General features: G+C 43.0%; 1 protein-coding gene across 4 annotated transcripts in view; it reads left to right on the top strand.

Moving 5' to 3' along the window:
* Nucleotides 1-22,670, top strand: part of NCAM2 (neural cell adhesion molecule 2) — a 600,622-nt gene that overhangs the window by 383,517 nt on the left and 194,435 nt on the right. For all 4 annotated transcript variants that reach the window (XM_033943261.1, XM_033943263.1, XM_033943259.1 and 1 more), the window contains 3 exons: nt 5,860-6,005; nt 9,949-10,099; nt 18,882-19,069. In XM_033943261.1, the coding sequence (XP_033799152.1) occupies nt 5,860-6,005; nt 9,949-10,099; nt 18,882-19,069 (485 nt within the window). The remainder of the gene's footprint in view (nt 1-5,859; nt 6,006-9,948; nt 10,100-18,881; nt 19,070-22,670) is intronic.

Below are 22,670 nucleotides of genomic sequence, written 5' to 3'. Positions count from 1 at the left end.
TGAAGATTTTTGAGCTTGAAGGTGATAGAATAGAAGTTGTACAGAGTTTTAATATTTTGGGCTCTTTGGCAAACAAGGAAGCAACTAGCAAGTGAAGAAATACTCCGCAGAATAGTGATTCGTCACTTTATAATTTAAAAGCTAAAACAAATATCAAACTGGTCCATGCATTCATTTTCTCAGTGGGCAATTATGAATGCAAAAACTGGACATTACAGAAACAAGACTGAAAGAGGATTGACTCATTTGAACTCTGGTGCTGGAGAAAGATTCTGTGTGCACCATGGACCACCAGAAAAGCTAACAAATTGATTTTTTGTAGAGATCAGTCCAAATATGTCACTCAAAGCCCAATGATGATGTTATAACTATCTTATTTTGGTCACACTGTTAGAGAGAAGTCACTGGAGAAGGTCATTATGTTTGGGAAGATAGAAGGAACTAGGCAAAGAGGGTGACATGAAACTAGGTGAGTGGATATGTGGACATCTACTATGGGGATGATGCTGGAGGACCTCGTTGGACTAACACAAAATAACACAATATTGGAGATTTCAAGATACATAAAAGGAGAAAAATAGGGGGAAAAATCATATAAAAAGAAGCATAAAGCAGGGCATAATTATTATGAAAATTTCATGGCATTTGATCTAGAATCTGCCTCTTACCAAATAGATAATAATAATAATACTCTTACATTTCAGTGAAGATACAAAATCGGGAGGTAGAAAACTGGATAACTATAAAGGCTATAAAAAGACACAGGGCGCCTTTTACTAAGGTGTGCTATGCATTTGAGCACGCGCTAAATATTAGTGCACGCTAACCACGAGCGAAACGCTAACGCATGCATGTTAGAGCACGTGCGCTAAAACACTTAGCACACCTTAGTAAAACAGGGGGATAGTTCTGAGATTGACATTTCACTAAACATTGACAAAGAAATTGGATAGAGTGGCACCAGATTTAGGGTTACCAAATTTTCAGGAACGAAAATCCGGACCCATGGCTTCACCTCTAGGCCTGTCCAGTTCTACCTAGCCCTGCCCCGTTCTACCCGAGTCATTTCCCATTCTGCCCCCCAGCCCTGCCCCAGCCCCACGCCCTCAACCTGCTCACTTCTTGGGAGGGCATCTGAATATGCACTGGTGTGATGTGATGATATCACACACATGCCTTCACGACGTCGCTGCTAGCTGGAAGCTTTTCAAAACCCGGACAAAGTGCCGGATTTTGAAAAGCCGTCCGGAACCGGATATTTCCTTGAAAAGGAGGACACATCTGTGGAAATCCAGATGTCTGGTAACCCTAGCCATATTGGAGGTAAGCAGGTAACAGCTAACATTCAGAACGGTGCCCACTTGCCTTCACCACATAAAGTTAGAATAATCTTTTTTCTGTCCTAACGTTATGCAGTTGCTCATTCAGTTAACAGATTGAAATTCTCTGCTAACCAGTAAGCTTACCACACTGCCCTAACTTTGCCTCACATCTCCTATAAATTAGCTTCCCCTTCCCCCTCTCTCTCTCTACTGCAATTTTAGTGTAACTATACTTCCCTTTCCCTTCTTTTTTCCTTTTGGGTTCATGTCAGTTCTGTTTGTCAGTGAACTCCCCTCAATTTTTTAGAGTAGATTTTTTTTTTTTTAGTTTTTTACTGTATTTACTGTATTGTAAACTGTCTAGATACTTGTGATAGATGGTATATCAAGAAACTATTAAAATTGGAAACTTGCATTTTTAGCAACATAATCCCAGCAGCAATATGTCAGGTTAGCCCCAAACAGGTGATTTAAGCAGCCAGAATCTCTATGCATATCGAACCAACCCCAAATAAGCTGAATACAGAGCTAAAATATAATGGATAAATAGTCCAGCTGATATTCAGCCTCAGCAGTCAGATTTTTATTTTAAATACAAGCCACTAAGGCTAGTATAAATCCAAATATTCAGCACTTCTATTAAGAAAGAGGATGGCCAGCACTGCTATTGAAATAACTATGAAATTCAGCCTGATATCCAGATAGCTAACCAGATAATTGCTTACTGGACTGAATTTTACTCCTCCCTCCTTTATTACCCTGGCACTATCTGATAATACAGACACAGAGGGCATAATAAAAAAAAATGTCTAAGTCCCCTTTTAGCCTAAGGCCTTAAACGTTGAAAGTAGAAGCAGGGAAAATGTCCATTATCAAAAAAAAACGTCCAAAAGAAAGTTTTTTTTATAATGGCCTGCCTCTACGTTCAGCTGTTTAAACGCCCAGACCACCACTACGTCTAAACTTACACCATATAATCAACCTAAAAAAAGCCTAAGCCCCAAATGTCCAAAACAAGAGTTTTTAGGCAAAGGAGGAGCCAGTCCTTCGCCTAAAAACTGGATTCTGTAACCGGTGTCTGTCAAAAACAACACCGGTTAGAGAATTCCCCCCCCCTACAACGATTCAGGCAGGAGGGAGCTCAAGCCCCCTCTTGGCACAGTGATCTCCAACCCCCCTTCCCCCCCACGATCTGTCCAGGAGGGAGCCCAAGCCCTCCTGACTCGGTGACACCCTCTAACCCCCACCCCCCACTAAAATACGGGCAGGAGGGAACCCAGGTCCTCCTGCCCTCGACGCAACCCCCCCAGGACCGCCCCCCGAACCCCCGATCGGCCCCCCACCGACCCATGACGCCCCAACCCCATACCCCTCCCCGTTTCTTTAAACTTGTTGGTCGGATGGATGGGTGTCATGCCCGTCCGTCTGACAGGCCAGCCATCTCAGGAATAGCTGGCCTTAGGGCCTGATTGGCCCGGGTGGCTCAAACAGTTGGCCCAGGCACCTTAACCTGTGGATGGGGTTTGAGCCGCCTGGGCTAATCAGGCCCTAAGGTTAGCCATTCCCGAGATGGCTGGCCTGTCGGACGGATGGGTTTGGCACCCGTCCGTCCGACCAACAAGTTGTAAGGTACAGGGAAGGGGGATGGGGGTGGGGGGGTCATGGGGTTGGCGGGGGTCACGGGTCAGTGGGGGGGCGATCGGATGTTCAGGGAGGTGGTTGTGGGAGGGGTTGCATCGAGGGTGTCGCCAGGCCAAGAGGGCTTGGGCTCCCTCCTGCACCCATCGGACTCGGTGGAAGGGAGGGTTGGGAATTGCGAGGCAAGAGGGTTTGGGCTCCCTCTTGCCCCAATGTCAGCAGGGGGGGGAGGGGTCGCGGTTCGCTAGGGCAGGAGGGCTTGGGCTCCCTCCTGCCCTGATCGTGTTGTGTGGTTCGGGGGTGCCGCGGGGCAGGAGGGCTTGGGCAACCTCTTGCCCCGATATTGTGGGGGGGTGGTGTATCGCGGCAGGAGAGATTGGCCATCTCCCCTGCCGCGATGCGATTACTCCTCTACCTGAATTGCCACAACCCAGGGCAGGAGAGATTGGGCATCTCTCCTGCCGTGGGTCACAGCAGTTCAGGTGGAGGGGTGATCAGATCGTGGTAAGGGAGATGAGGCATCTCTCATGACGTGATGGTTGCGGTGTGAGTGTGGGTAGGTTGCCGGGCCGCTGAACTGATCGCGCTAGCCGCCATCAGCTCAGCGGCCCCTTTTTCAGCACTTTTACCTGTTTTGACTTGGTCTAAGTCAAAATGTATAAGTGCCGACTAGGCAACCTGTCAAAATCTTTGGTTATATGTGTTGTACGCCTAGGTGTAGGTCGGCCCACCTCTCACCCATAGCCTGCTCTTTCCCCTCCTCTAAAAACGCCTCTTTTCTCTCTGTGCATTTACAGGCAGGGGAAAGGCCTAAGCTGGTTTTAGATACATCTAAAACCAGCTTTGATTATGGGTACTTGGACGATCAGGCTTTTTGATCGTCCAAGTACCCATTTAGGCCACTTTTTAGATGTTTTTTTTTATTATTATGAGCAGCTGAATATCAGTGGATAGCTGCAACTGAATATTTTCCTTTTGATACAGGATCCATTGATTTTACTTGTCTAGATTTGTAAGTGCCAGTATGTATACCATTTTGATCACTTTATCATACATATCCTGTAATGGGTCATGTCATTTATTTTTATGTTTGTAATCATAAGGCACAGCAGTAGCTTCCAAGATGCAGAGCTTTCAGTGTTTTGTGAATCATGTGCCCTTATGTTAGAGCAATAAGTTAAAACAGTTCTCTCTACACCTTGCGTAAGATGTAAGTTGCTTAAGTCTTGGATGGTTGTGCAAACAACGTATGCTCCCAATAAAGTTACTCAGAAATCTATGGCACTGGATTTAATGTATGTCTATTCCAAATCCTCTCACATATACATCAAATTCATCAATTGGACTTGGACACCACTCCACCACTGTGTTAATTCATACCTGCGGGAAGAATTACGTGGCACTTCATCATTGGCTGCCTGTGTGTATTATTCCACAAAATTAGTGCTATTATATATATCTTTTTGTTAGGTATATCTCTTTATATATAATTTCTTCCTATAAAAAGTTAACTATGTACTTAGCTTTTCCATCATCCAACGCCTGGGAGTCTGACCCGACATGACATGTTTCGCACCCAACAATGCTGTATCAAGGGTCTCCCTATAACAGTAAGGAAAGGGAACTGTTAAATGGTATTCACATCAACTTCCCTCTCCTACTTCAAACATTAGTTTTAATCCCATATCTCATAATGCTACTCACTCACCGAGGACGCGCGTGTCATCCGACTCTGCTGTTAGTTTGAGAGAAAGATGGCGGCGGCATCAAACCTCGGGGTTTAAATACCACCTCCCTTCATGACCAAAACGTTCCCTCCCCCTATCTCTCATTGGCCCGGCCTCTATCCTATGAGTGAGATATACATAACAAAAAGATATATATAATAGCACTAATTTTGTGGAATAATACACACGGGCAGCCAATGATGAAGTGCCACGTAATTCTTCCCACAGGTATGAATTAACACAGCGGTGGAGTGGTGGAGCTGAGGCTTCTATAAAAAACAACGTGATTCTTTATATGTCCAAGTCCAATTGATGAATTTGTTGCCCAATAAAGTTAGAGCATGTTTTGTATGTAGGTTTTTTTTTTTTCTTACAGGTAGGGAGAAATACTTGAGCACCTGAATGTAAACCGCTTAAGTTATAAGTGTTATATAAATGCTAAAATAAACAATAATTATTGTTAATGCTCTACTGTAGTTGCTTTTGCTGATTTTGAGAGTTTATGCTGTTTTTCTTGTCTTTTTTTTTGTTTTGTTTTCATGCCTTCAAATTTGAAATGGCCAACACATTGAGGGGAGAAGTTATCAAAGTGGGTTACTCTTAAGTTGGGTTATTATTTTTTAATTAAAAATTGTCTTATGTTAGCACCAAGGCCCTCTTTTACTAAGGTGCACTAAGTGTTAACATGCACGCGTTAGCGTTTTGCGCATGCTATTTAGCATGCGTTAAAAAGCTTAGCGCAGCTTTATAAAAGAGGGGGGTAAGGAAATACTTTTTTACTGAAAAAGTGGTAGACGCATGGAATAGTCTCCTGGAAGAGGTAATTGAGACGAAGACTGTCTGAATTCAAGGAAGTGTGGGACTAGCATGTGGGATCTCTTAGGCCCTCTTTTACAAAGGCGCGCTAAGCGTTTTAGCACGTATTTAGCGTGCGCTAAATCAACACATGTGCTAACTGCTAACACGTCCATAGGATAACATGCATTTAGCGTGTATTTAGTGCTTGCTAATATTTAGCGCACACTAAAAAGCTTAGCGTACCTTTGTAAAAGAGGGGGTTAGAGAGAGGAAGAGATAGTGGATGCTGCAGATAGGCAGACTGGATGGGCCATTTGGCATTTATCTGCCATCATGTTTCTATGTTTCTACCATATAATTTCTTTCATTTATAGTTCAACCTCATATCATAAAACTTAAAAATGACACCACAGTGGAAGATGGTATTGCAACACTCATATGTGAAGCAGAAGGAGAGCCTGTTCCTGAGATTACGTGGAAAAGAGCTAGCGATGGAATGACCTTCTCAGAAAGTGACAAGGTAACAAAGATGGATCCAGTGTTCATGCTTTACTGTCATATAAACATACAACATGCTGTGAATATTATACATAAAAATACTATAAGGCTGATATTAAGCAACAAAGTCCATGATAGTAAATATAACCAGGAATAGTATTGGTAAAGGCATTGAAAGTAATACAGTCTCGTGTTCTACCCAAATTTAGCTGGATAACACTCATATCCAGTATTTTCATGCTAGTTATGCAAGTAGCCTGAAAATATTGGATTTTAGTATTATACAGACAAATTTGAATAACATTTGGGTATTTCTCTGCTTCTGGAGAGCTCACCTCTAATTTTTCCTAAGATACTAGAGGGTTAAGTGATTTATCCAGAGACATAATAAGTGGGAGTAAGTTTTGATTGCCCATGACTATCAGGGCTGGTGTTGCAACCACTACACTACTCCTCTACTCTACCCTCTAGACAAGCTGTGCCCACAGAATATCTTGAATTTCACATCATTTTATGTGAACCAATTTTTGTCCACTTTAGGGGCAAGTCCAATACCAATACCAATACCAATATGATACATATATCCCATACTGTATATACTACAGCAAGTTCAATGTAATTCATAGTTAAGAAAATTAGGCATACCTAGAGAATTACAGACATAAAAATATATTTTTAAAAAACTACTAAAAATATTTATAATACATTTTTTTTAAATAACCATGTTGTAAGATTTTTCCTAAACTGTAAATAATAATTAAGAGCTATATCAAAAGTCAGTTTAGGCAATAGTGTAGCCTTTAGAGTCTCTGTTAGAGTTTTAATATATAAAAAAAGTGTTTAGTCTAGATCAGTGGTTCCCAACCCTGTCCTGGAGGAACACCAGGCCAATTGGGTTTTCAGGCTAGCCCTAATGAATATGCATGAAGCCAATTTGCATGCCTATCACTTCCATCATATGCAAATCTCTCTCATGCATATTCATTAGGGCTAGCCTGAAAACCCGATTGGCCTGGTGTTCCTCCAGGACAGGGTTGGGAATCACTGGTCTAGATTAATATTTTAGGTTGCATTACAGAGCATAGATCAGATCAGATTATGGCACAGATATCAGTAGAAGAACATTATCTTATCACCCTCTATTCTTTTCTTCATAGCCCATTACTAGTGCCTGTCCCAATGGCCCATTCCTTCTCCCCTTACAACTGTTTGTATTTTTCTGCCCTTTTATAGTGCCATTCTCACTCCCTGGCAGTAACACATTCTTTTAGCTTCCCCTATTGCTCCATTCTCAGCTTGTTCCTATTACCCAGCCTATTTTCTTTCTTCAGGGAATAATTTTATCTCTCTGTCAGAAATCCCTTTTAATCCCCTGCACCCCTTCCTAGACCTCTATCCCTTTCCCTATTGCTCCACTCCCAATTTATGTCCTCATCATCCAGCCCCTCACCCCCTTCATCTCCTTTCAGCCTTTCAAAGCTGAATTTACTGTCCTAGGCAATAACCCCTTTCAAATCATTTATCCTTTCCCATTTCTCTCCCCATAGCTCCACTCTTAGCATATGTCCCCATCACCCAGTGTCCCTCCACTTATAGCTGCTTTCTGCCATTTCCAACTCTTCAAACTGCATTCTGTCTCCTAACCAGTGAACCCTTTCAAACTCCTTCACCCGCTCCTAATCCCTCTGTATTTTTGCCTTAAGTGCTACAAATATTATTGTGTCAACCCATGTAAAATTGTCATGTTAATAAAGTCATGTGACTCAGTCTTCTTATGTGTCTCTCTGATGCTCTTCCCCTCCACATTGGCAGCTGTAGCCTGGAAGGGCCAGATTCTATAAACGGTGCCTAAGCGTGCCTACATTTTAAGCACTGCTCAGCGTGGTTGTCAATCAACCATTAGGCGCCACTTGTAGAATCACGTGTCACTAGGCATCCTAGAGGTAGGTGCCAGTACATTGGGCCAGGTTTTACCTGGCCTAATATGCTAGCACCTAACTTGGACACTTTGTAATGCCTAAGTCAATCATACCTACTCTCTGCCCTAACCAGGTAGGTGTCGTTAGGCATCAGAGGAAATGGTGTAGCTAGGGTGAAAGGCACCTGGGATGGTGGCACCCTCCCTACTCTCTTTCTGCCCCCCCCCCACTCCTTCACTGCCCCCCTGCCTCACATGTGTGCCCCTTCCCTTTCCCGTACCTCATTAACTTTCCTACTGCAAGCAGCATCACCAACTTGCTGCCGATGTCGGTGTCAGCTCTCCTTCTGACATCACTTCATAGGCGCGGGACTTGTAAAGTGACATCGGAGGGAAAGCCAACGCTGACGCGAGCAGCAGGTTGGAGTTGCTGCTCATGCCAGCAAAGAGCTAGAGGTACAGTGGGGGGAAGTGAAGGTGCACACACAGCGGGGGGAGGAGTGGGAAGGATTGGGGGAGCAGCACCCCCACCAGTACAGTACCCGCTCCACCAGTACAGTACCTGCCCCACCTTACTATGACACTGATGAAAGCACGTCTCAACTTTTAAAATTTTGGAATATGACAAGCAAATAGACCATTTCCCTAACCTTAGGTGTTTTCCTTCCCCTCACTTTTCTATTACAAATTGAAATTATTTCCTTGTCCCTTTTTGTGTTGTACGTTATTTTTACTAATTTGGTTACATGATATTAATATTATTGTAAGCCACTTACCCCCTCTTTTACTAAGGTGCGCTAACCAATTAGCGTGTGCAAAACGCTAATGCGTCTATAGACTAACATGCACGCGTTAGCGTTTAGCTTGCATTAATCGGTTAGTGCACCTTAATAAAAGAGGGCCTTAGTTACTATGTGATTTGCGGGATATCAAGAAACAATAAAAACTTGAAACTTGACTTAGGCATCGCTAGTCACCACTCTGAGTTCTGTGCAGAACTCTTAATTGTTTAATTAATTTATCAATTAACTTCAATGGGGTGGTCAATTACCATGCCATTTAAGCTAATTAAAACTATTTGTTTGCCTCACTAGGCATCTGCAATTAGGATACCTAGCGGCTCTTAACTAGGGCATTATTTATAGTATCTGGCCTGATGTGTCCTTATCCTTGGTTACAGCAGCTCTCTCCTCCCCTTAGAACCCGTCAGAAACAACCAGCTAAGCTATAAAACCAATCTCTCTCTCTTATACACACCTTACTGTAGCCCATTGGTCAGATATTCCAGCCAATATGCTACAGAAGGAGGCGAGAACAGTAACTAGGACACAAAAATACTTCCTTCCTGTCTTCCTTGCAGCATGCCAATTGTGGGCTATAGGAAAGTATTACTACATAATAAAAAATGTACTGATTATTTTCTTGTAACAAATTGTGTGGTTCAGCTGGAAGTAAAATTTCACAGAAATTTGATAGTAAATCTGGTTTCTTCTTTTCTTAAAATTTCATGCAATCTCTTTGAGAGACAATGGCTGTGTGACTAAGCAGTATAAGAGTTAACTTATATCAGGAAGACTACGTAGAGGGGCTGATGTGTTAAATGCCTTTTCATGTATTAAGCCTTTACCACTTAGTTACAAAATTGAAAAAGCCTTTAGTACTGTAGTCTGATACTATCAAGAGAATAAAGATTATATACATGCAAGGTTAGCTTTTCTTGCTAACATTTCACATCTGTATTCTATTGCAGGGAGAGTATGAGATGCCACTTGAATCTGGAAGTACTGATATGTCTTGTACCTAGTCAGATGTGAATATCAGGGATTTTGACATAGAAGGGGAAAAGTGAATGATAACAAGGAATTTGCATTCAGCTGTCCTTTCCTCCTCACTGAGAGTACTCCAGAAGCAATTCTGGCCATAATATGCAGAGAGGCTTATGTTCTTGTGTGCTTACAAAAAATGCAATTTAATGATTAATAAGTGATGGTTTTAGCAACGTGATTATTTAATTCAATTTCTGTTGATTTTCTTGTACTGCATACAGAGTCCTGATAACCGAATAGAGATCAAAGGTCAGCCGGGAAAATCATTGTTGCGTATTAAAGGTGTAAAGTTATCAGATGCTGGGAGGTATGACTGTGAAGCCGCCAGCAGGATTGGGGGTCACCAAAAGAGCATGTATCTAGAGATTGAATGTAAGTCCTGATATTTTAATTGCAATACACCCGGCCTACAGGAGGCATTTAAACACACGGACAAAAAAATATGTGGTTGTTACACATATGCATGTGTGGGGGTGGGGGTGGGTGGGGGGGATGGGTGAGTTAGTATCATAAATTATTGGCAGATAACAGCATTTAAGCCCACCCAGTTTACTCATCTGTAGATTCTACATATATAAACCACTGTTCTCCATGTCTTACCTTGTTTACCATAAATAAAAGAAAGGTTTCTTATGTTAAAAGACAGGAAGACTTTGTATTTTGTATCATGATAAGAGCCTCTATTTATATAATATATATACCGTATTTTCGCGGATATAACGCGCACCTGTGTAAAACGCGCACAGGGGTATAGCGCGCAGAAATCACGATGATATGTACCAAAACTTTTCTATACCGCGCTCAGGCATATAACGCGCATGATGCCCGACGCTCCTTTCGCCCGCCCTGACTTTCCGTGCGCTGTCCCGACTCTCCGTTCACCCTCCTGACTTCCGTGCACTGCCCTGACTTTCCGTGCGCTGTCCCGACTCTCCGTTCACCCCCCCTGACTTTCCGTGCACTGTCCCCCCTTGAAGTCCTGTCCCCCCTTGAAGGTCTGTCCCCATCCTGAAAGCCTGATGCCCCCCCCCGACGTCCGATACATCCCCCCCCCCGGCAGGACCACTCGCACCCTCACCCCGAAGGACCGCCGACTCCCCAACAATATCGGGCCAGGAGGGAGCCCAAACCCTCCTGGCCACGGCGACCCCCTAACCCCACCCCGCACTACATTACGGGCAGGAGGGATCCCAGGCCCTCCTGCCCTCGACGCAAACCCCCTCCCCCAACGACCGCCCCCCCCCAAGAACCTCCGCCCGTCCCCCAGCCGACCCGCGACCCCCCTGGCCGACCCCCACGATACCCCCACCCGCCTTCCCCGTACCTTTGTGTAGTTGGGCCAGAAGGGAGCCCAAACCCTCCTGGCCACGGCGACCCCCTAACCCCACCCCGCACTACATTACGGGCAGGAGGGATCCCAGGCCCTCCTGCCCTCGACGCAAACCCCCTCCCCCCAACGACCGCCCCCCCCCAAGAACCTCCGCCCGTCCCCCAGCCGACCCGCGACCCCCCTGGCCGACCCCCCCACCCCCCTTCCCCGTACCTTTGGAAGTTGGCCGGACAGACGGGAGCCAAACCCGCCTGTCCGGCAGGCAGCCAACGAAGAAATGAGGCCGGATTGGCCCATCCGTCCTAAAGCTCCGCCTACTGGTGGGGCCTAAGGCGCGTGGGCCAATCAGAATAGGCCCTGGAGCCTTAGGTCCCACCTGGGGGCGCGGCCTGAGGCACATGGGCCAAACCCGACCATGTGTCTCAGGCCGCGCCCCCAGGTGGGACCTAAGGCTCCAGGGCCTATTCTGATTGGCCCACGCGCCTTAGGCCCCACCAGTAGGCGGAGCTTTAGGACGGATGGGCCAATCCGGCCTCATTTCTTCGTTGGCTGCCTGCCGGACAGGCGGGTTTGGCTCCCGTCTGTCCGGCCAACTTCCAAAGGTACGGGGAAGGGGGGTCGTGGGGGTCGGCCAGGGGGGTCGCGGGTCGGCTGGGGGACGGGCGGAGGTTCTTGGGGGGGGCGGTCGTTGGAGGGAGGGGGGTTTGCGTCGAGGGCAGGAGGGCCTGGGATCCCTCCTGCCCGTAATGTAGTGCGGGGTGGGGTTAGGGGGTCGCCGTGGCCAGGAGGGTTTGGGCTCCCTTCTGGCCCAACTACACAAAGGTACGGGGAAGGCGGGTGGGGGTGTCGTGGGGGTCGCGGGTCGGCTGGGGGACGGGCGGAGGTTCTTGGGGGGGGGGGGCGGGCGTTGGGGGGAGGGGGGTTTGCGTCGAGGGCAGGAGGGCCTGGGATCCCTCCTGCCCGTAATGTAGTGCGGGGTGGGGGTAGGGGGTCGCCGTGGCCAGGAGGGTTTGGGCTCCCTCCTGGCCCGATATTGTCGGGAAGTCGGCGGTCCTTCGGGGTGGGGGTGCGAGTGGTCCTGCCGGGGGGGGATGTATCGGACGTCGGGGAGTCGGCCGGGCAAGAGGGCTTGGGCTCCCTCTTGCTCCGATCGTGGATGCGGGTGCGGGTGGGAGCGCGTGCGAGCGGTCGTTCGGGGTGGGGGTGCGAGCGGTCCTGCTGGGGGGGTGAATCGGGCGTCGGGCGGGGTGGGAACTATGTTTAAAAACTTTTCTATACCGCGCTCAGGCATATAACGCGCGAGGGGTATGCGCGGTACGTAAAATCACGTATAACGCGCGCGTTATATCCGCGAAAATACGGTAATAGTATATTTAGTAAGCACTCTAAGGGGTCCTTTTACAAAGCCGCGCTAGCAGTTTTACCGCATGCACTGGATTAGCGGGCGCTAGCCGGAAATCTACCGTCTGCTCAAAAGGAAGTGGTAGCGGCTAGTGCGTGCGGCAATCTAGCATGCGCTATTCCGTGTGTTAAGGCCCTAGCGCGGCTTTGTAAAAGGAGCCCTAAGGTTATGCAGTTAACATGTTAGCTGTAAAACGTAACACATGATAACCGCAAAATCACAACCTTAATTAAGTCACCGCAGAGTAGATAGTAATGAGTTCCAAAACATACAAATGCTTGTAAAATAGATAATTACTATATAAACGCTTGCTGGTAAAATAATCCCAGTTGTTCTTTTTTGGCTTAAATTTAGTCACCAATAGCACCAATATATTGCAGAATACTAACACTTGCACTTGTGACTGATACAATAATTGAATGTTATATTGGGTTAGGCCAGATTCTGTGAGTGTGGACTTTAGCCCAGCTGAGTTTGCGTCACAGTGGCATCATCTGAGTGTTGAAATTCTGAATGAAATGGCGCTGATTCATCAGAGTATCCAATCCAAGAGTTGTCGCAATCAATAAAACATGAACCAAAAAGCCATGCTTAAGAGCAATGAATATATGTGTGTGACCTATTAATTCACTTAATGACATAAATGCAACCTCGTCCATCTAGATCGCTTGACATTCACAAGGCTATTTTGGAAATAGGAGGAAAAAAGCCTCAGAGCCCCTCCATTGTCCTCCAGGGATTGGGCAGTGTTAAACAATAATCAAATAGCCTTGTGCAATGTAAGAGATAATCTACAAAACTTCAATTGCATAGACGTTATTGGAACACTGAAAAACACGTATCTAATATTGTGGAGCCCTGAAGCACCGAGGTCGATCTGCGTTTCGATGTATGTCTACTTCAGGGTGCTTGCATCTCCCTCTACAACAAAGAGATAATCTACAAAACTTCAATTGCATAGACGTTATTGGAACACTGAAAAACACGTATCTAATATTGTGGAGCCCTGAAGCACCGAGGTCGATCTGCGTTTCGACGTATGTCTACTTCAGGGTGCTTGCATCTCCCTCTACAACAAAGAGATAATCTACAAAACTTCAATTGCATAGACGTTATTGGAACACTGAAAAACACGTATCTAATATTGTGGAGCCCTGAAGCACCAAGGTCGATCGGCGTTTCGACGTATGTCTACTTCAGGGTGCTTGCATCTCCCTCTACAACAAACTTTTCCTCCTGTACTTTCTAATCCAAACAATGGTACCCGAAGTGCAGCTCAAATCCTGAATCACCTGACGTCATCACACATAAACCATCAGAGACCATCTAAGAAATGATTTGACTGTGAGCTCTTCTAACTTAAGAGATGATGTAGGAGATTAGAGTGGGCATGGATAAGGGGGATTATGACCAATTTAAGAGGTAATGAAGAGAGGTGGTTAAATCATTTAAGATTGAACTGAAATTGAAAAGAAAGCCAGCTATACTAAATTGGTGGGAGTGTAGGTAAAGGATACCAGGTGGTTTTTTTTAGACTGTTAAGAGACTTTATGGAAACAGTTCATTGTTTGGTTGTAATGGGTAATTGCCCTCCTTCAGCAGAGCAGCAGGCTGAATATTTCCAGACTAAGATATTAAATGCCTGGTCACAGTTTAATAGAGATTTTATTTCTTCAGTAGAGGTGCCTCCCCAGACCTTAGGGTTAACATTAGTGTCAGCTGACAGGATTTGGGATGATTTTTCAATAGTATCCTGGAGGGAAATAAATATGCTGTATCACAAGTATGCACGCTCATTTTGTGAAATTGATTGTTGTCCTCTGAGTCTATTAAATGTGGCATCAGTGTAATTTTGTTTCCAGCTGTTGAATTGATTGTAGTTGATGTTTACTCGGGGTCTGTTTCTAGCAGACCTGGGTGAAATAATTATCACACCAATTTTTAAGGCTACTAGAACCTCTAGGACCGTGGAGGAGCATAATCGAAAGGGACGTCTAAGTCCGTTTACGTCCATATCGCAGGTCGTCCAAAGTTAAAAAAAGCCTAAGACACATTTTCGAAAGATACGTCCAACTTTTTTTTACTTTCGAAAATCGTCTAATTATACATCCTGTCGATCTGATCGTCCAAGCCACTAAATCGTCTATCTTTATACCACATTTCCGTCCAACATTCCGTCCAAGTCTAAAATGCCTAGAACAAGCCCTGTTGGACGTGGGAGGGGTCTGCAAAGTGATGGACTGAACACCCAGGCATGCCACCTAAATAGTGGGGTACCTTACAGGGCACCACTGTGAACTTCACAAAAAGGGTGCCATGGTTTCTCCTCACTACAGCTCCCTTATAGGTGATGGTGAGCCCCACAAACCACCTCCAGAATCCCCTAGACCCACTTACCTATCACCCCAATAGCCTGTATGGCTGCAGGAGCCACTTATATACCAGTAAAAAAGGTTTGTGGGGGTGTAAAGGGCAGTGCACATGTGTCAGTATCAATGCAGTGATTACAGGGGCTTATGGGCATGGGTCCTCCTCTCTATGGGACCCTAACCCACCCCTAAGATGACTTAAGCTGCCTCTGGGCTGGACGACTAGGCTTTCCTATGCCAGGCGGCCAGGTGATGATGGTATGGAGGCTGAAATTTAAAGTTGTGAATAAAATTTTTATGGGGGTGGGGGGGTTGGTGATCACTGGGGTAGTGTGTGGGGGTCTGAGTTATATGTTTGCAGTGCTTATCTGGTGAGTTTAGGTGGATTTTTGTGACAGTTCCGTCTAGGCTCTGTTGTTAAACTTTCGGTTATACATGCTGTACGACTAAGTCTAAGCCGGCCCACGTCCAGTACAACTCTTGCCCTTGACACGCCTCCCGAAATGCCCCGTTTAGCTTTAGACTTTGAGCGGCACTATGAAGGCTTAGATTGTTTTTAAATACATCCAAAACCCGGTTTTATTCTCGGCGCTTGGACGTTTTTGAGAAATGTTCGTGCAAGTGCCAACTTAGGCCAATTTTTGGACATTTTTCTCTTTCGATTATGAGCCCCTTACCTTCTAATTATAGGCTTATAACCTCCATACCCCTCTATGTAAATAACATGGAGGGATTGGTGGAGGATCATGCTGAATTACATTCATCTCAATCAGGATTTCAAACAAAATATAACACGAAGACATTGTTAGGGTCTATGCTAGATATTTCCTATATATGGTTGTGTGAGGACAAGAAGGCACTGATCCTTCAATTTTATCTGTCCTGTGCATTTGACCTAATAGATTATGCAATTCCTTTACAGATTTTGGAGGATGTGTGGATGACAAGTGGGGTTTATACCTTGTTTCAAGTTTTTTTTATAGATCATACAGTGTTAAAACCCACAAAGACGCATCATTGATTTGGGCTAACCCTTGTGGTGTCCCTCATTGTTCTCCATTAACCCCATATGCTATTTACCTTATAACTTTGGATAACATAAGAACATAAGAAATGCCTTCACCGAATCAGACCCTTGGTCCATCCAGTCCGAGCTAGGGGTATATCTGGATATTAATACTGATGATATTATTCTTTTTCTACTTGTAGTCCATTCTATTGAGGAGATTGCTGGGGTTTTGAAGAAAGATTTTAAAGACTTTTGGGATTTGAATGTCTTCTCATAAATTAAAACAATACAGATTAGATAAACATATTGCTGATGGAGGGAGATCTACAGCAACTCACGGGGACGAAACGGGGAAATTGAGTTCCTGCAGAGATGGGGAATATTTGTCCCTGTGTCATTCTCTACTACAGCCTACTGCAACTAGTATTATGATTAACAATGTAGTCTATCTCTTGCCACTTTCGCTGTGACTGTTAGGTATTATGATGGATAGGCATTGTACTCTTCAGATACAGGTTAGTTGGGTTGTTCAAAAATCTTTTCTCCTTTTGGGCAATTTGTGCTGTGCTCATAAATACTTTGCTGAGGGCCCAGTTCTGACATCTGGTACAGGATTTGATTCTGGGGATGCTGGATTATTGTAACATTTTATATTTGTCATGCCTCACCACCAAGATAAAACAATTTGTTCAAAATACAGCTTTATAAGTAATTTTTTTTACTGATCAAATTTGATCTACTTTCTATGCTAAGATACACTGGCTTCCTATACAGGCACACTTTTATTATCTATATATATATAAAATCGGAGGTATGTATGTGTGTATGTGCCGCGATCACGCAAAAACGGCTTGACCGATTTGAACGAAACTTGGTATGCAGATCCCTCACTACCTGGGATGATATGTTCTGGGGGTATCGTGGCCCACCTGCACACGTGGGTGGAGCTACAAACAGAAAATCAGATTTCACCCATTCATGTCAATGGAAAAAATGTAAAAAGCTGCCATTCTCACAGTAATTCCAACTACCTGGGGTGATATGTTCTGGGGGTCTCGCGGCCCACCTGCACACGTGGGCGGAGCTACAAACAGAACATCAGATTTCACCCATTCATGTCAATGGAAAAAATGTAAAGAGCTGCCATTCTCACAGTAATTCAAAAACAGCTTGACCGATTTGAATGAAACTTGGTATGCAGATCCCTCACTACCTGGGGTGATATGTTCTGGGGGTCTCGCGGCCCACAACTCTATGTTGCTTGCTCAAGGGTGGGTTCACCCAAGAATTTATATGTTCTTGCTCCTGGAGGTGAAACTAAAAATGTTGTTTATAATCAAGTTTTGTGTTTGTTGTATTGTATTCATTTTGTCAAATATTTTGCATTATAATTTGATTATTGTACTTTTTATAAAGCTGTAAAAATATAATTTCATTCACTACTATAAAGTATCTTTATTTGAATCCATTTACTGTGTTATTGCTATAATTAAATACCCGTGCAACGCCGGGGCATCAGCTAGTATGCTATATAAAGTGTTGTTAGGGCTAGCCCCCTCCTACTTGGTTACTCAATTTACTCTGATGGGGTGGTTAGGTCACAGAGGGTCCAGGATCTCTTTGTCAAAAATCTTGATGTCAAACTATATTGTAAGAGTAAAACATATCCTGAAACAAATTGGTTAATCAAATTATTATCCGTGAAATAAGACATTTAAGCATTATAATACGAGGGCTGTTCAAAAAGTATCAGACCTTAATTTTTCTTGCATAAACAAATAAAGCTAGGGAGATGTTAAATGGTGCACATATGTAGGCGACCCTAATTTGAATGCTTGAATTTTTTCCTGCCTACAGAAGCTCTCAGTCAATGACTGCCAATGAATGAGGAAGTGTAAGTAAGCACCATCCGATTTTCATTTTTGACAAAACGATAGAAAAAGTTGAACAACGCTACTGCATTAAATTTTGTGTAAAGCTTGACGATTCCCAAGTGAAAACAATCCACAAGATTCAATAGGCCCTCGGGAATGAAGCAATGGGCACCACACAGATAAAGAAGTGGTACAACCGCTTCAGAGATGGCCGCACATCAGTGGAGAGTGAAGCACATTCTGGTAGGCCCTCAACATCCAGAAATAGGATTGTCATTGACCAAGTGAGGACCCTGGTGATGCAGGATCGTCAAATCACCAAGGGGTACTACTAAGAGGTTCTGCATCACCTTCATAATGCTGTAAGATGCAAACGGCCAGACCTGTGGGCAGTGAACAATTGGCAGCTCCATCACAATAATGCACCTGCACATTCTTCACATTTGATATGGAGTTTCCTGGCCAAACAAAACACACCTATGATTCCTCAGGCTCCCTAATGTCCTGACATGGCTCTGTGTGACTTCTGGCTTTACCCTAAGCTGAAAATGCCCCTGAAAGGGACCAGATTTCAGTCAAGAGAGGACATCATGCAGAATGCGAAGGACCAGTTGCAAGCAATCTCAAAAGAGATGTTCTAGCGCTGTTTCTGTCAGTGGCAGAACCATTGGAAGAAGTGTGTGGCAGCCCAAAGGGAACTACTTTGAAGAAGATTATTATAAGATTGTTGTATCTGAATACAAGTATTTTTTAATGAATAAAGGTCTGATACTTTTTGAACATCCCTTGTATTTGTATGACATACAATTTAACTCTATTAGGAGTCGGAGTTGGTGTCGGTACATTTTTACCAACTCTGACTCCACAGCCTAAAAATTGCTTCCGACTCTGACTCTAATGCCCTGATAAAATGGACCTCAGTTTGTGTAAGTATGTGATTCAATTGTAGAAAACATGTTAGTGCATGCTAAATGAAATGAAACAATAAAATGAAAATGTCTAACTAAACACATTCCTACAAGAAAGCCTAGCAAACTTGAACTTACTTGCTAATTTGACATTAAATTGCTATGTCAGATGTTCCAGCACAACCAGATATGCTTAGTCATTATTTTTGAAGCACAAACATTTTTCCTAATAGACTTTTTTTTTTTCTTTCTATTTTTCCAGATGCTCCAAAATTTTTATCAAATCAAACAATATATTATTCATGGGAAGGTAACCCTATTAATATCAGCTGTGATGTGATTGCCAATCCAGTGCCATCAATTTACTGGAAAAGAGAAAAAGTAACATTACCTGCAAAAACTATTACTAATAAAAACATGTATGATATCGGAAGGAAAATATTGTTAGAGGTAAGCCTTTAAATAGAATATTAATTGAATGTTTGTGGTAAAATTTTGGCTGGTAAACTGACAAAAGTGTATCATAAGAAATAAGTTAATGAATATTAAATGATGTTCCTAAAAAGTAATAGGACATATTGTTAATAGATAACATACCATGGCCATCCTGTCATATCTACATCTATCCACATATATTCCCTCTTCTAAATGATCTTTTACACACTGAAGGATCATGATGAACAAAAGAGATCAAGCAATCAAAGTAAACTGTGCACCTAAAATGGTTCTTTAGGGTTGTTCATTGTGGCCTATTAAACTTCAGCCTTGTCTTCTCCGTGTTGTTTTCATAGATATTGGTTATATTGAAGGACACCTTTATATTAAGAAGCTAAGAGGCCCTTTTTCTAAGCTGTATGAGGAGGTGCTGAAAAGTTCTTTATTCCACAAATTCACCCCTAAGTTCAACACACTTGGCACATCATGTTTGAAGTTTATAAAATACTCTGATGTCTGGTCACTGAAATACTCCTCCACTACTGCAATCACCTCCAGATCACTCAAAAATTGTTGCCCTATCAAACTCTTTTAAGGTTTGGAAACAGAAAATAGTAAGATGGAGCAAGATTTGGTGAGTAGGGTAGATGGTCTATGCACTGAAACCCCAATTGCATCAAAACATCAATTGTTTTGCCAACCTTGTGAGCAGATGCAATGTCTTGCAAAGAGAGAACTCCTTTCCGCAGCTTCCCTCTCCTTTTTTCTTTCAATGCGTCCTTTAATCGGCACAACAAGTTATAATACTATTCTGTATTAACTGTTTGGCCCCTTAGAAGATAGTTATTACAGCACCTTCCTAATCCTAAAATACTGTGGCTATGACCTTTTCTGTTGACTTTGGGGTCTTGAATTTCCTTGTCCTTGGAGAACCACCATTTATTGGACTATTGCTTTGTCTCAGGATCATAGCAGTGTAACCATGTTTCATCAGCAGTAACTAGTCATTCAAAAAAGGATTGGCACCAGTTCACTGAAAATAGTGCAAAATCAACTTGGATGTGTCCACTCAAAGTAATTTCTCATCAGCATTCAAACATTTGGGCACCCACTTGGCTGACAGCTTCTGCATAACCCGCTGCTTGTGGATTATACACCCAACATGCTCCCTGGATATCTATAGTGTCTCAGCAATTGTTTCAACTGATATTTGCCAATGTACCAAAATCAGGTTATGGACATGGTCGACAATTTCAGGAGTTGACACTGTTTCAGGCCTCTGAGACCTTGCTGCATTTTTGGTCTTGAAATCTCCAAGCTGAAAGTTTGCATGTCACTTCTTCAATGTGGAGTATGATGTGCATTTGTCACTCAACGTTTGCGTCATACATTCATGGATTTTCTTTGGAGTTTTCTTCTGCAGGAATAGGAACTTCATGACGACTTGGAATTCCACACTTGAAAATTCTACACTTTTCATTGACATGATTCAATCAATGATCTCAAACAATATCAAAACATAGCATTACCATTCTGCAAATTGGTAATTTGCAAAATAAAATGACACTCTTTTCAGCTACAGTTGCAAAATGATGCTCAGAATTTAGGAAGATGATTGGGCTGAGAACTTTTCAGCACCCCCTCGTATTAGGTACTAAAATACAAAAATAACTTACTATAGGACGCACAAAAATATTCTGCAATAGTTTTACCATCTGTGCAAATTAACCCCTTAATTCTATAACAAGCACCAAAAATTGTGCGTGCAATTTTGGTCGCTTACCCAAATTATGTGTGCAATTTAATTGAATAACAAGCTAATTAGAAATGATAATTGGCATGTTAACAAACAATTATTGTCATTACATTACATTAGTGATTTCTATTCCGCCATTACTTTGCGGTTCAAGGCGGATTACATAAGAATTGTTATGATATTAAGAAGAACTTAAAGGAATAGTCTGAACATTTTCTAATTTGCTAAGGAGTAGATAGTATTTCAAGTGAAGCTTGGGACATGTCTGGTTATGTTATATTGGTTTTATGTATTTTTTGAAGAGTAGGGTTTTTGTTTCTTATTTGAAGATTTTGTAGTCTGTGGTTGAGATCAGCAGACTGGTGATTTGTCTGTCCAGTTTCGCTGCTCTGGTGGCCAGTAGGTTGTCATATAGTTTTCTTCATTTGACATTTTTGGTTGGCGGGTGTGTGAATAGTGTGTGGGTTTTCCTGTGTCTGGTTGAGGTGGATTAAATTAGTTGATAATTCCAGTAGGTTGAACTGTCTCTGTTTATAGCTTTAAATAGTAGGCAGTGGAATTTGAAGTGTACTCTGGCTTTAATTAGAATCAATAAAAATATTATGTGCATAAATTTAAGCATGTGCCAAAAAAAGTGGGCAAAGAAATGGGTGGGGAATAGGAACATCACGACTGTTTCTTTAAATTACAACCATAAATACAGAGTTAGCAAAATCACACCTGAATTTAGTCATGTTTCCTGGGCATAGATGCTATTCTATAAACCGTGTTAACTTTAAGCATAGCTTATGTAATTTTTTTTCCAGTGCCAATTATTTGGGTGCCATATATTGAATTTAGCCCTAAGTGTGTAATTTTTTATTTTTTTTTTGCATTTTTGGGTGGAGGGAGTGTGGCAGGGGAAGATAATGGGTTCTGATATGTTAATCAGCTACTGTGCTGATATCACCACGCTAACTGCTAACTCCATAACACAGGAGCCCTACGGCCGAAATTCTGTAACCAGCACCTAATGTTAGGCATCTATTTTAGAGGTGCCCAACTAGGTAGGTGCCTATCTAAATTGAATATCAAGCTCAATTAAGCTTTTTAATCAACAATAATTGAAACATAGGCACCTATCAAGAAAGAGCAATTCTGTAACAAGACGCCTCTAAAAATTAAAAAATAGGTACAATGCATGTTAGGCGTGGGCATGGCTTTGTATTAGGCACCTTGTTACAGAATTGCTGCTCTTAAGCGTGCGTAAGTGCTCGCATGAGCGCCTAAGTTTTAGTTGTGCCTAGAGCTGGCCTATTTATTAGACACCTCCAAAATAGGTGCCGCTCAGCGTGATTCACTAAACAGCACCCAATTTTACTTGAATCGCGCTGAATGGTGCCTATATCAGCGCCTAACTTTTGGGCATTTCTTATAGAATTTGCTCCTAAGTGTCTTCTAAATCAGAAGTGGTAACTGCTTCCATGACATTCTTTTTAAATGGCCAACATTTTTGTATGGCTAGAAAAATATCTAATAAAAAATTGTCTCTTTTATGGTCACACTAGAAATGAGCTTAGCATCCAGGAAAAATACGCATAAGTTTACTGTAGATGGGCAGACTGGATGGGCCATTTGGCCTTTATCTGCCATCATGTTTCTATAACCATAAAGCTCTATGACATCACAATGCAGGTATAAAGATCCTTAGCCAAATGGGAGAGGAGGAGATAGTAAATGATGTGGATGGACAGACTGGATGGGCCATTTGGCCTTTATCTGCCATCGTGTCTCTCTTTTTTTAAAATCTTTATTAATTTTCAAAACTAATAAAAGTGCCATATATTATATTATATATATAATAATAACAAAATAAGTACC

Source organism: Geotrypetes seraphini, chromosome 4 (assembly GCF_902459505.1).
Source record: "Geotrypetes seraphini chromosome 4, aGeoSer1.1, whole genome shotgun sequence".
Taxonomy (NCBI): Eukaryota; Metazoa; Chordata; class Amphibia; order Gymnophiona; family Dermophiidae; genus Geotrypetes; species Geotrypetes seraphini.
The sequence above is the reverse complement of the archived record's forward strand: the minus strand, read 5'-3'. Positions and strand labels throughout refer to the sequence as shown.